The sequence below is a fragment of the Anabas testudineus genome, chromosome 5, assembly GCF_900324465.2.
Source record: "Anabas testudineus chromosome 5, fAnaTes1.2, whole genome shotgun sequence".
NCBI lineage: Eukaryota > Metazoa > Chordata > Actinopteri > Anabantiformes > Anabantidae > Anabas > Anabas testudineus.
Window position 1 is genome coordinate 20,603,875 of NC_046614.1, and position 14,768 is coordinate 20,618,642.

The following is a 14,768-nucleotide window of genomic DNA, read 5'->3' on the forward strand; positions in this document are numbered from 1 at the left end:
ATTTAGCAAACTACAGTAAGTTTATGGTCTAATTCTCAAGTATTCAATGAAAGAAACCTAACTAGATTCTTTACCAGCAGCTACACCATGAAAGCTGTTTATTTGAACGTTAAACCCACATGTGTTTATATCTACTGGGTGTTTAGATTATGGTGGACAAAGGTAACCATGGTCCACAGTTAACTTCCTCAAGTACTGTAGTTCTTTTGAGTGATAAACTTCGTGCTACTTCATTTAAACCTTAAAAAAAAATCTACTTTACAGATTGTGATTTAACATTCAAAATAATAATAAAATCTCATGCACTGTTACGGATGATTAGTGCTTATAAATAAGCACTTTTTTTTAATTTGCTCTCCTTTATTTTTGTGTTTGTATTTCGTATCTTTGTCATTTCATTTAAATTTCCTGTAGAACTTTGTGATGTTGTGCTGCTGTGTACTTTCAATACCACCTTTTTTCCATGTTTCATGTTTTTACATCTCTGTATCCATATTCATGTGTTCACTCTGCTCTCCTGCACAGGCGCTCACACTTTTAATGGGACAATCCCTCTACACCCCCCTTGTTGTTCTTGTTGCAGTGCCTCGGTCGTCGATAGGCGGCGCTCTTGGTCCGTCCTGTCCTGCAGCAGCAGCGTTGCATCGTTATTTCTGAGGGTTTTTTTTTTTTGTTTTTTTCTAGTCGTGGGATAAAGGCCGCTATTCTCAGACCCCGGGAGCCGGAGTCGAACAGCCGTGGCCATATAAAAAGGGCCGTGAATGCAGCACTGAGGACAAACAAACATTTCTAGGTGAAGGACTGAATGAACTGCAAACACAGCTGGATGTAAATATCTGCACACGCCACTTGCAGTAAGTAAAAGTACGACTAACTTTTCTTTTTTTTTATTTATCTTGTTCTTTAAAACAGAACCAGTGCTTTGGAGGAAAACGTGCGGTGGTGAAATCTGGGTACAGGTTGTTAAACTCTGCTTTCATGTTTTTATTGTTTTGCATCCATCGTCTTTGCATCCGCTCGAAACACTGATGAGAGTTTAAAGCCTGTTCTGAAGAAATGAGATGATCTGGATCCTAACGGAGGGCTCTGGTCATCTGTTGCACCGTGAGCTGCTCCGCTTTTGTCTCGTCTTCCATTTGATTTAAGAGCTGTTCCCGATGCTTTTCATTCATATATATATTTTAACTCATTAAATGCTGTAATTGTTGAGAACAAAACCAAAGAGATTTAAAGGATTTTAACTCTTAGAAATAGATGCAGTGGATGAATGGGAATCTTTGCACCTTCCTCTATTGCCCAATTCATTTAATGCACAATAGGCTGCAATAAAAATGTCCTTTTCCCCCGATTTACATCTTATTTATGGATTTTATGGACGAAATCCCATCCGTGGAGTGGATTTTCATGTATATTTTGGGGGTTTTGGAGCATATAAAAGTTTGGTATGCTCTCCTCTATAACCCATTAAGTTCAAAACACTGATTATAAAACGAGTTTAATTATCATTTATTACCTATGTAGTAGTATTCGCACATATTGCAGTAGTACTTGAATGAACAACTCGCATGCTGCAGTCAGTGAGATATTCAGTGTGAACGTTACTTATTCTAGGAGCATACAGGAGGTTGGATGAGGCACAGCCCTGTGTGAGCCTGTTTACTAACTGGTAACAGGGTGTCCTTGCCAGTGAACTGAGACAGAGGAGATAACACAATCTTGAATGACTGGAAAGCACACACATCACTCATCTGCTTTGCCTTTCTAGAAGTGAAGCATGAAGCACAGAGAAATGTGGATTCTCTTTAAGATGCCAGCCTCTATTTGTCAGCTCCCTGCTTCTGAATATAATTAAAAGCCTAATCCAGGCTTTGAAGCCGCTACCTGCTGGATTGACACATTTACACGTCTGTGTGACTTGCTTCAGGGCTTTAACGGCAGCTCAGGGAAGAGCCTCGGAGGGGTGAAGCAATTGCAAAATGTGTCACTAGCTCAGTTTTGGATAAACTACAAGATCACCATCATGACAGAAGAAGGATTTCATATGATACTGACCGCTGCCCTGTCTGGGGTCCTGCTGGTGGCCGTGGTGGCACTGCTCTGCTTTTTTACCTGCAGACTGGCTGGTTCACTGCCTCTCGGTGGACCTGGAGGTTTTTGAGACCACCCTGGCCTCCTGCATCTGAGAAATGGTAAAAGCCGCTGGCTGCTTGCACGTCGCCTTGCATTAATCATGCGTCTTGTTGCCTGGTCGGTGCAGGATTGTTGCTTTTTGTGCCTGTTTATTTATTAAACCAGACAGAGCCTGACACAGTTTGTAGTCGGAGCTTGTTGAAGTTGTTGAGCTTTGCAAGCTGTTTGAAACATTATTATAGTCAATATGGAAAAGTGCAGCTCTATGGTGCATGTACAGCAGATAACATCAGATGAGGGCTTGATGTGAGCATGATTTAAGAGGATAAAGCTAAACTTGCAATTTAGAGGCTATGATTTTGTATTTGTTTACATGCACTTCTGTTCAAACTCAACATAAAGAATTAGAAACCTCATCCCACAGGTGAAAGATTTTTGGATTAAAGTATTAGCATCTTGAATTGTTTCTCTCTCTCTCTCTCTCTCTCTCTCTCAGAGGTGGATGTGTCCAGTCAATCATTTGGCATTAATCGGCTTTGTTATGCTTCTTAAACCTCTCTGTGCTATGAAGTTCAATCCCATTAAAATGACCTTGATCGTAAGCACAGGCAAGAAATGAGGAGGGTGTGGATAATTACAGATGAAAGCCTAACTGGTCTGGAGCCATAAGGGTTCCCGTTGTGACTCCTTAGATTCACAGTGAGGCTTCACCCAGCTCCACCTTTTGTTTCAACTGCCTGGAGATGTGGAGGATCTACTATTAACATGTGAGACCATCGGCACACAGCTTTGATGATGTGAAAACAGGCTGCTGGCTGTCTTTTGCCTCCTCACACAGCTTCATGTCGCCTGTTTCTTTCTTTGGAAAGCCTTTGTGAGAGTCGGGACTGAGTAATATCACCACGTTATCTCCACAGTTTTTGTTGGGGTCACTCCAAGCTAAGAACCAAAACTCCAGTGGGGTTGTCTCCTTAATAGGACAAGCCTGTGGTTGTGTTAGTCTCTTACAAAAAGGGCCACAGCGTGAGCAAGACGTATGTTATTTACCTGAAACGAGCACTTGGTCAAGTCATTGTGGAGTAAATAAGTATTAAACCTGTATGTCAGAGTCGGTGTGTGACGAACTGACACAGACTTAACGACCAGTGTGTGTCCTTTTCTTTCGTAGCTGTGAGGTGACTGCGGACAGGATTCCTCGGCTTCTCAAAGTGGCATTGTACGAGCGTCTGGAGTAACGCGTCAGCTGCACAGGGGACGACAACATGAAGGTGTCATCCCTGCTCATCATCTGCTTCTGTTTGATCTCGAGGGCTTTGGGGAAGCCGCGATTCCCTGGTGAGTGACTGTGTTGTTATTCTGGCGCCCCGGTTTTCCAGACGTTTATAAAAAGATGTTCATCACACAGTGGGCATTTTCAAGGTTGTGGGAGAGTGTTTGGAGCTGAATAAGGATGTTTATTATTCAGAAAATAACAGGAATTTGTTGTTTAAAATACATTTTTGAGACAATGACAAACCCAGTGCCCTGTAAGCAATGGAGGTTTGTGTGAAGTGTCTCTTTTAGATCATTTGTTCCAACTTATGAGGGATTAATCTGCTGATTGTTGTTTAATAGAATCATAATTTGGTCTCTAAATTATCAGAAAACATCGAAAAATCTCTGTGTGTCTTGTTTTATTTGCATGAGAGTCAAAAACACAAAGATATTCAGTTAACTATAAGAAAACTACCAAACACATAGTGAATTGTTGCCATTTAATAATAAATCAGTCCAGTTCAGTCTAGTCAGTACTAGTTAATAGAACTGAATAATAATCTGTGTCTATTCATTTCTGTAACCATCCAAATTGTGTTTATTGTTCCATACAGAGCAAGAAAAGGATCCTAAGTTTTGGACAGCATGGGCCCAGCGGACGCTGAAAAACGCCCTGACGCTGCAAACTCTCAACACAAACATAGCAAAGAATCTTATACTCTTCCTCGGAGACGGTAAACATTATTTTTATATCCTAAATTAAAGGCCAGAAATGGTGAAATTCCTCTCAAACTAGTGTGTGTGAAGCCACTTGAAGGTGGACGCTAACCTTTGCTGCAGAGGGATTTGATTTTCAGTTAATGCTTCACTAAACACCCAAATTGCCGGAGCAGACAGTTTGTCCACTTCGCCCTTGTCATGATTAATTATGGACAGTCCAGCTGAGCCAACAGTTTTCAGATTCAGTAATCCAGTGGAAAATAAATGAGATTTTTCACATATTCTTTTTTTTTTTACATGCAAGGTGAAGGAATCGCAGCAAACAAAACAACTATGCTGCCACCAGATCACTGGGCTTCTTCCTATGTTTGGTTTCTAAGTGGTCACACTTCTATCCTCCATCGGGCCTCTGCTCGCTCTGTAGCCACAACATGACATTCTTGCACCCTGCAGTACGTTTGGCCGTGTTAGCTGGGTTACAGGATAACAGGCATTAGCTTAATAATAACAGCTTTAACTAGAAATGATTGTCTTACTGGAATATAATTCCCCAGTAAGTGCCAAGTTTATGCCAGGAAATTACAGTGAGAAGATTCAGTTGCGTAATAAACTGTGTGGCGCTCGACGTCTCAGATTTATCACACTTCATTATGCAGGGCAGTCTTTCATGTCACTGTCTCTGGGACAAAAAGTAGTTTTCAAACAACTTGTTTCTCTTGTACAGTACTAGAAGGGAGTTGCTTACCTGCAGCGTTTGTTTACATTTAGCATGAACATGTGATTATGTTTCATTTCAGGCTTTCGACTTTGAAAACTAAACAGCAAACAGTCATGAACAATTCCATTCACCAAAGTCTGGCAGGTTACAGATTCACACATCTCTGTTTTTAATTTTAGGTGTTTACTGTAGACAACCAAACAAAAAAAAACATTCTCACATTTGAACTCCTGACTATCTCTGGAGGAGCAAGTCCGGAGATGTTGTGCAGAGTTTTGCGTTCGCACATGCAGCAGAACATAGTCTGGGCGACATATGTTCCCACTCAGGGGAATAATCCTTTTAATCACAAAAAGTACACGTGTTTTATTTACAGCACATCAGTAGAGAAAGTCACATGATTAGAAACTGCACTTTATGTGTATAACTCTGGTTTACTGAAGGAAAGAAGTGCGATGCAGCAACAGAGGCCTGGTTTTTAAGGTCAAGTGATAAATGATCACATGAGCTCACTCGAACTTTGTACTGGGGGGCTCACAGGAACGGATGTTTGAGTTCTCACATGCAGCTCAAGTTATGGAGACTTTTTTTTATGTGATTTTTCCTTCGACAGTATGTTTTTGAAGTAATTTGTGCCTAAGAATATGTTTTTCCTGGCAGCAGTCCTCTTGTTCTACAGTGTCAAAGAAAGCGAAACGAAGTATTTTATGAACAGATCACAGCAGTGAGTGAAACGTATTACTGTCTGTCACGTACGACCCTGTTTTATTCCCTGCCCTGAGGGTAAATGAAAGCAATCCTAACAGTCGACCTGCTTTTGGTGTGCAGGGATGGGCGTTCCCACAGTGACGGCTGCTCGAATACTGAAGGGTCAGCTGAGCGGACAGAGTGGAGAAGAGACGCTGCTGGAGATGGACAAGTTCCCTTTTGTGTCCCTGGCCAAGGTTTGATTGGTTATTATAACACACAGTGCAGAACAGCGTATTGATCTTTCTGCTTCCATAAATCGCCTCCTCCTCACAAGGCCTGTGACCGTAAACAAGGTCGTTCAGTGGGATGTGCCGCTGTATATTATGGTACAGATTTGATAAAAAGACAGAAATCTTAGATTATTTATTCATCAGGCTGCAAAGAAAAACAACAACAACAACTTCATGTGTTTAGAAGTCAAGGAACAAAACCCAAAGATGCAGTTTTTCTATTGCAACACAGAGTTCACAGTTTAATCTGAAATTAAAAACGTGATGCTTTATCACTCTCTAATATGTAATATAAAGAAGGTGGTATTAAATTAGTTCCATTGGAGGACACATTAACGTTTATTTTCTCCAAATGTTGAAGAAAATAATTGTATAAATAGACCTGATCTATGTTCCTTGTATTAAACAAGCTTCTGCACCCTGTCTCCACATACAAGTCCTTATTTCCCTGAATTTCTATTATGGACATAATGAATTCAAAGTGGTTTTGTATCACTCTGTATGTTTAAAGGGTGTGTTTTAACAAAGACATGAAAGATGTGTTTTATCAGCTTAGAAATATTGTATTTGTTGTCATTCGGTAGAGATTGGATCACACTTCATGATCTGTTTATGCGACTATTTTTTTATATCTTCAACAGAAACGCAGATGCCAAAAGTAGTGAAGGGAGATAAAGTGTTGAGAGACTGTTGGTTTTGCTCTTTTAATGGAATTTGTTGATTTGAAGTATTATCATCGCAGTTTTATCCTTGTCCACAAAACATTTTTTGACTTGTTGTTGTTGTAGGGATAAAAACAGTTATGTAGAGGTTCTACATGTATAAACAATCTGTCCATGGCCTGTGTCTCTGCAGACGTACAACACTAACGCACAGGTTCCAGACAGCGCCGGCACGGCCACAGCGTACCTCTGCGGGGTCAAGGCCAACGAGGGCACGGTCGGCGTGAACGCCGCTGCTGTCCGGTCCCAGTGTAACACGACAAAGGGCAACGAGGTCACCTCCATCCTCAGATGGGCTAAAGACGCAGGTAGAGTGGGATCAAAGAAACTTAACATAAAACCAGGCGTGTTCACAGGTGTTAACCTGAATTTAAACTTTTCAATTTGCAGTTATGTTGTGTTTCATGTCCATGGGAACGTATTCGCAGCGCTCACTGGGCTCACTTCATTGTTCAAAGTGCTGCCTTTGAAGTGTTTGAAGTGATGCTGTTAGTATATTATTTTTTCAATTCAGCTCTTTTCTCTATTTTAGCTGTTCATCCTTTCAACCTCTTTTAGCCTCAAAGCATTTTGTGAGTGACATTAACGTGACCCTGAGGGTAATTTTGTTCTGTATCTTCTCATTTAAAAACACAGGACTTTTACGAGTGTCTACACTGTGAAGTTCGTCAGGCTTTGGTCGACTTAGAAACAGACTTATTCAGTCCTCTACAGCACTCTTTGTGTTACTTTCACTGCACATAATGATCTCTCCTTTCGTCCAGCTGCTCACTACTTTCCCTGCCTGCATAGTTGTTTTTTTGTGAACATGTACACAGTTGTAAAAAGCTGTGTACCTGGGGAAAGCAGGTTTCTCTAATCACCTACCTCGAGTTTCTGTTTACATGACGGGGAAATTAGCTACAGGAGAAAGTCGACTGTAACTTGGCTACTTATCTCAACACTTGAGGCACAGTATTCAGATTCTGTAAGGTATGTACTTCTACCCTTGAAGGTTATGTCACTGTGTTAATCAGTCTACTTGAACGCATGTTGTGTAACACAACATTTAGCAACAGAAGAAGAAGAAGACAGATGTGGACACAGAGGGCATCGATATGTGAAGGTGCATGGGGGATAGGAATAAGAAATCGAATCTTGCCTCAGGCAACAGGCAGCAGCTGACCTCCTGCATGAATCAAACAGAAATAACACTTTTCATCAGGTCATTTTACAAGACTGTCCACTTTAATATTTCATGGCCAGAAGATTTATTACAGGAAAAACACTTATTATTGGTAGACATCACTGTTAAAACTGTTGTTCAGGCTCGAGCTTCATTATATTTAAATTTTCTTGTGTGGACCTCACAATATTCTGACATTGTTTTTCTTAGTGCTCTTGGGTCAAATATGTTTCACATCATCAACATTTACTTCCACACAATTTCCACATACTTCATTCAGACTTTCTATATATATATATATTTTGTACTTTTTTTGAATTCCTGATTTGTGTGTTATTGCAGGTAAGTCTGTGGGAATCGTGACCACGACCCGGGTCAACCACGCCACTCCCAGTGCTGCTTACGCTCATTGTGTGGACAGAGACTGGTACTCTGACAACGAGATGCCAGCTGACGCGCTGGAGACCGGCTGCAAAGACATCGCTAGGCAGCTCTTCGAAAACATTCCCGACATTAATGTGAGTGGAAAGATTGTGATGCACTCACAGCCTCCTCAGGATAAAATGTTTGATTTTGCACAAAATGATTTTCATCCGAAAGCTATTCAGCAGACGAATTGACAGGGAATAATCTGCAGCTGTAATTGTTATGCACAACTTAGCATTAGAAAGCTGTCAGAGTTTCAGAAGATGCACACAGGTGAGCACACATTGTGGTTATTCAGTCTAAAAATAGCAGGGATTGAGGCTGTTGCTTTCATTCTGTGGTTTTTCAGGTGATTATGGGTGGAGGAAGGAGGTATATGTTCCCCAGAAACACACCGGATGCAGAGTACCCTGACATGGCAAAGCACAACGGCACGCGGAAAGACGGCAGAAACCTGGTGAAGGAGTGGACTGACAGGATGTCGAATAAAGTACATTTCTCCTCCTATTCCCTCTCTTTGCAATTTACATCTCTCTGCTCCCTTTTTATCTTGCCAATTACATTTACATATTTAGGACTTCAAAGTGACTGCAGTGTTACAGTGATTCACACTGTGCTGTACGTTCGTGTACTTTATTTATTTATTTTTTTAACTGTGCAGAAAGGCCATTATGTATGGAACAAGCAGCAGCTCTTATCACTCAACCCTAGCAACGTGGATTACTTATTGGGTAAGTTTCTGGTCTCATTGAAGTGTAAATTTGCTGTAGACGTGTGAAATCTTATTTCTCCTTGAACGGCGTCTTATGTCACACTAGGTCTCTTTGAGCCTATGGATCTGACGTATGACTTGGAGAGGAACGATGAGACAGATCCGTCGCTGACAGAGATGGTGGATGTCGCCATCAAGATCCTGAGGAAGAACCCCAATGGATTTTACCTTCTTGTAGAAGGTTAGTTTGTACCTCTCTAACCTTCCTGGTAGGTTCTCGTTTGAGGGTATAATAGCTGTGTTTTTATTTTGTTAATATTTTTTTCATATTCAGTCTGAATTTCTGTCTACTTTAAAACTTAAATGTTATGTTATGAACTAATTTCTGGTTAATTCTATGGGATGTTTTGTGCAGACACATTCAGACATGCACAAAAAACTCAAAAGGAGGGCGAATAAAAATAGGCTTACACGAGTTCAGGGGTCTGTACCATTAAGTGAGTTCAACTTGTTCTTGCTTGTTTGGGTTTATCTGCTTCACAGAGCCTAACACTGGGCACCCTGAAGCTGTTATAACCCAGCACTGTGACCACATGGGCTTTGGTATCAGGCTCTGAGCGTAAACGAATGTTAGAGTTAGTCAAGTACACTTTATTTATATAACACAGTTCATACAATATGGCATTCAAGGTGCTTCACAACAGCATAAAATCCAATAAATGAATACTGTTAAATGAAATAAAGTCAAATGAAGGTGAATTTTGACAGCGTGTTCAAACCAAACAACCATTCCAGAGATACCAGCAGGTGATCCACTATCAAGTATCTGGAAACAGGTGATCAGGTTGGCTAGATGAAGTCCAGCGTAAACAATACTGCTCTGGCTAATGCCTGAGGGATCTAGGCTGATGTGTGTGTATATATATATATATATATATATATATATATATATATATATATATATATATATATATATATATATATATATATATATATATATATATATATATTATGGGAATAATGAGAGACATGGGAACAGGTGCGGGAAGCCTTAGCACATTGTTCGGCAGATTAAACCCAGGTGCGAACCAGACAAAACAACAAACAAAAAAACTGGAGTTTTAGTCATTTTCAGCACATTGAAGGAATCAATGCGTGCAGCCTCCAGAGTTTTGAATTTCAGGTGAAGTGCAGCATTAAAATCCTTGAAAGCTTCCGTGTCACGTAATCTGGTCTATATATCAGTCTGGACGAATAGATTCAGATAGATGAGAACGAGTGTTTTGCTGTTTCGTGCTTATTGGAATCTGTTTTCTAAACATCGTCGCTCTTTCTTTCTGCACATTCATCAGCGATGTGTTTTCCACCTCTCTGCCACAGATGCTGTTACCTGAAATTACTTTTTACATTTACTGGCACCAGTTTGTCAGCTTCAAAAATACTTCTTTGATTAGCAAGCAGGTGTTTCCAGTGGTTCTAGTGTGTCAAAAAATGTTCGTGCCCATAGTTCCAAGGGATTACATCAATTACATTACCGCATCTTGAATGGGATGATATATAGAATGCTAATTATGTTTTGACCTCTGCTTCTTCTCAATAATAATTATAACTGATACTTTATAAATCCCCTTGGAGACATTCTTGTAGACAGGCAGCCTCATGAAGGTGTGAAGGGTTAAGGGTTAGGTGTTTTGTCCAGCGACATTTCAACATGTGGCCAGGAATCACAGTGGACTGGGAGTGGAACCGAAGAAGAATTGAAAATGAGCTTGACTGCAATGGTTCACTTCCACATGGTCTGCTATGGTGCCTGAGATGCATTCCTCTCTAAATCTGCCACTACGAAAGGGGTGGAATCAAAGTGAGGCCATAGTTTAATCATAAAAACACTTGCTCTAAGACATTTGTGAGACAAACAAGATCTGCATGTTTCAAGCAGAGTGCATGTTGCGTCATTCAGCCACATTGAAAACACCTACCCCCACATCTGTTTGATGACAAATCTATTAAACTGGTTGGGAACAACGTGTTCTGTGACAAAAGAGACATGAACGGGCAGCAGCTGGATCTTAGATTAGATTCACACAACATGTATAAACACATTAATTTCCATTTGAACAAGTCAAACAGTTTCAAACTAATCACACAAACTTGAGTCAAACAGCTAACAGGAAACACTTCCCAATCTTTAGGAGGACGTATTGACCACGGACACCATGAGGGAAAGGCCAAGCAGGCTCTGTACGAAGCTGTGGAAATGGACCGGGCCATCGGTCGGGCAGATCTCATGACCAGCATCCACGACACCCTGACTATAGTCACAGCTGATCATTCACACATGTTCAACTTCGGAGGCTACACAGCCAGAGGAAACACAATATTTGGTATGTAGTGATTATGATGTACACTATAATCTCTGTTTTAACACATGTAGCATCTGCTCATCTGTTGTGATGACAACACCTCATCCACAGGCCTGGCCCCCATGTTGAGCGATGTCGATCAGAAGCCCTACACCTCCATCATATATGGTAACGGACCAGGCTACAAAATTGTCAACGGAGTGAGACAGAACATCACAGGTGTTAACTACCGTAAGTAAAACCATGTAGCTACTTATCACTTTGATTTGAAAGGATATGGATTTGAAAACAATGTGTTTACATCTTTTCCCTGTTTTCACAGTGGATAACAACTACCAGGCCCAGGCAGCTGTACCCCTGGTCTCGGAGACTCACGGAGGCGAGGACGTTGCCGTGTTTGCTAAAGGTCCCCTGGCTCACCTGCTTCACGGCGTCCACGAGCAGAACTACATCCCTCACGTAATGGCGTATGCGGCCTGCATCGGCCAGAACAGGGAGCACTGTACAACAAACGGCGGAGCTGCTGGTTTACGCCCCATCGTCTCCAGCATCGCAGCCCTTCTCACAGTCTCCCGGCTTCTGTGCTGACCTTAACCTGAAAGTCTTCATCCTGTTAAATACTCCTCTTGTAACACATTTTAAGATTTTAATTTTATCGTAATTTCACCTTAGTATCATGTGATAATTAATGGACTAATTGCATAATCATATAATTTCCAGTCTATTCCTGCAAATGTGTAAAATATAACAAAACAGTGAACTCTGACGCACAAAATCTGATCTCTCAGTTGTCATTTGTCTAATGAATGGTTTTTATTGAGGATTTTTGGACATGTTAAACATTGTTGTTAAGTGTAAACCCTTTAATTTTGAAATAATTCATAGGCTTTGCAAATGCTTACATACGTTTCACATTTTAAACGTGGAGTTGACAGAATCTACCTCATACGCGTTCAACAGATCTCATGTCACTGGTGTTTTCAGTGTAACACATTTGAAAAGGAAAATTTTTAAACCAGAGGCGATTGAATGTATAATTGAACAAAATAGTAAAAAGATATAATGAATTTATTGTCTTAAATCTTGGAAATGCCCAGTTACCACTGTTGTGTCCAAAAACAGAAGTTGTAAAATCTTTTAACCAATAAATGAAATGTGTTGATTTGCTAAACTTGTCCGTTTCTAATTATTTAAATTTCAGTGTAATGTGGAATGAAGGTTTTGGACCCATAACTGCAGGGGAACCCGGAACTGCACTGGAAGATCTGCTGGGATAGACAGGGAATTCTGGAAGGGGACTCATGATGACAAACTATATGGCAGAGAAACTGGAGGTTATAAAGGAGTGACAGGGGGCAGATGGGGGCAGCTAGGGGATACTGAGGCGGAGAAAAGTAAAGGCATGGGACTGGAATCATGACATTCAGATTTGATTTTCATTTACATTACAACAATCTTTCTAACCATAAAAACCTCACGTGTCGGAGACTGACCATGATTTTTAGGGTGCCGTGTACAGTATGCTGTATGTTGTACTTTTCCATCTGCTCTATTGTGGCTTTTGTGGAATGTGAACAGACTCATTCTTGGCATTGTGGTCTCTGGCAAAACATAAGAGGACTCGTGTTGGCTGAAGCATGAAAAGGGGAGGTTTAGCTTAAATGTGAATGAAACACTCAGGCTGTCCTCAGGCTGCCACTGGTACATTCTCAACATCAGTGCATGTAATGGTTTCCTGGAATCTACTGTGGGCCTCAGGGGCCTCTTCATGCTTTTAGGTAAACTTCCTTTATTGATAAGGATTTTAATGACCCTCTGTAATCCACCTTTCTCTGTTGTATTCTATATTTAGAGATATGTGACAACATCAGATTGTATAGAATAAATAAGTCAGCTTTAAACCCGCCCCCCTCCCCAGCTTCCACTCCACTTCCAGAACAAAGAAAGCTTTTATTTTCTAACATGAAACGAGCAATAAAACCCAGGAAAATGCAGTTGTGGTGTGTTTTGCATGTACAGCATGTTACTGTAAAGTGACTGCCTAGAGTGGTAGCTCTCCACCTCTTTCACTCATGTCATTCCTAGAAGAGAGTCATGCCAATAGAAACAAAGCTTCTCAAGCAGGTCATAGCCCCTGGTGACTTCACATCACAAACCATGTGTAAGGATGAAAACCTGAAACACTGTCTCAGTTATCTCCTCCCATGCAGTATGTGCACAGTGTTACAGTACAGTTTACATGTGACTGTTAACCCTTTAAATAACTACACCAGAAGCTTTGACAATTTTAGCATTAAGTACTATAAATTTATGTCTACATCACAGTTAAATTACTGCAAACTCTTACCTTGTTTTGCTAAATAGAACACATACATAAATGTATTAAACGAGCCACAAAAGCATATTCCACAAAAAGCCAAAAATATTATTTGAAACACAAAATATTTTTTAAAAACTCAAAATGTGTTTCACAAAACACCAAAAATACTATTTAAAACATAAAAATGTTTTACAAAACACAAAATTTGTTCCACAAAAGACCAAGAATATTATTTAAAACATAAGCATTTTGTACAAAACAGAAAAAATGTTCCACAAAAAAACTAAAATATTATTTAAAACACAAAATATTTTACAAAATACAAAGTTTGTTCCACAAAAGACCAAGAATATTATTTAAAACACTGTACTGTACATGCATTTTGTTGTCCACTATGTAAAAACTAATGAATGTGTTTTGAATGTGGGAACTATTTACTTGTGTTGCATGTTTTTAATGGTTTGTTAGTGTTTGAACATTTTCGTCAGACAAACCTTTGTGTGTTAGATGTTTTCAAAGTGTCAGAGTGGACAAAAGAGATGCTGATTTATCAGAACACCCGGGACTACTGAGAAGCAGCTGCTTCTCCTCAACACAGTGTCATGTCAACAGAGAATTGATTAAAAAAAACATGGATTGTATGTTAAAAGACACTCTAATGTGAGTTCTCGGTGAACAGAATCCCACACAGCGGCAGAAATGCAGAAAATACAGAGCTTCGTCTCAGACACTGTGCAGGTTTATGAGATGTAGGCTATAACTATAGTGTGAGTGCCTCATTTATTCTGTCATGCACTCTGCCCCAGAACCAGCAGCACCATTACCATTTTATAAAACCAGGACTAGCTGATGATGCATTGTGACAAATGTGGAGTAATGTGCCATAGGAAGTGGAGAAACATGTTGAGTTGGAGTTATGCCAGAAAATAGAGAAAGTTAATGTCGTATTTCCTTTAAGTCTAAGAGTTTATATTGGACGACTTATACATTTCAGCTATTTGTATTAGACATCTGTAGCTGTAAATGTTTCTTCTGATCATGATCTAAAAATTGCTCATGTCAACGTTCAGAGCCTTCACTGTAAGCTTGGATGTAATAGGGAAAAAAACGGCTTCTGTTCGGCTGTAGATTTAGATCTTGATTGACCCTGAAATGTTGTGACTGTCTCATCAAAGCGTCACTTGTCCTGACATCGCTGACATCAAGCCGCTTATCAAACGCATCACCTCCATTTCTCGGAGCAGCGTGCTGTGACAGC

General features: G+C 40.3%; 1 protein-coding gene across 4 annotated transcripts; it reads left to right on the forward strand.

The window, feature by feature from the left end:
• The first annotated feature begins 695 nt into the window (after positions 1 to 695).
• Positions 696 to 12,357, forward strand: alpl (alkaline phosphatase, biomineralization associated). 4 transcript variants are annotated; one of them, XM_026347805.1, is made up of 12 exons: positions 696 to 864; positions 3,299 to 3,465; positions 3,999 to 4,118; positions 5,651 to 5,766; positions 6,658 to 6,832; positions 8,032 to 8,207; positions 8,465 to 8,605; positions 8,777 to 8,846; positions 8,934 to 9,068; positions 11,020 to 11,211; positions 11,302 to 11,421; positions 11,513 to 12,357. In XM_026347805.1, the coding sequence occupies exons 2-12, from the start codon at positions 3,393 to 3,395 to the stop codon at positions 11,776 to 11,778; spliced, it is 1,584 nt and encodes a 527-aa protein (XP_026203590.1). In that variant the 5' UTR covers positions 696 to 864; positions 3,299 to 3,392; the 3' UTR covers positions 11,779 to 12,357. The 4 variants fall into 4 exon arrangements, with proteins under 4 accessions (XP_026203590.1, XP_026203589.1, XP_026203591.1 ...); XM_026347804.1 differs by having other exon boundaries at positions 696 to 854; XM_026347806.1 differs by lacking the exon at positions 696 to 864 and adding an exon at positions 1,752 to 2,189.
• Positions 12,358 to 14,768: the final 2,411 nt, after the last annotated feature.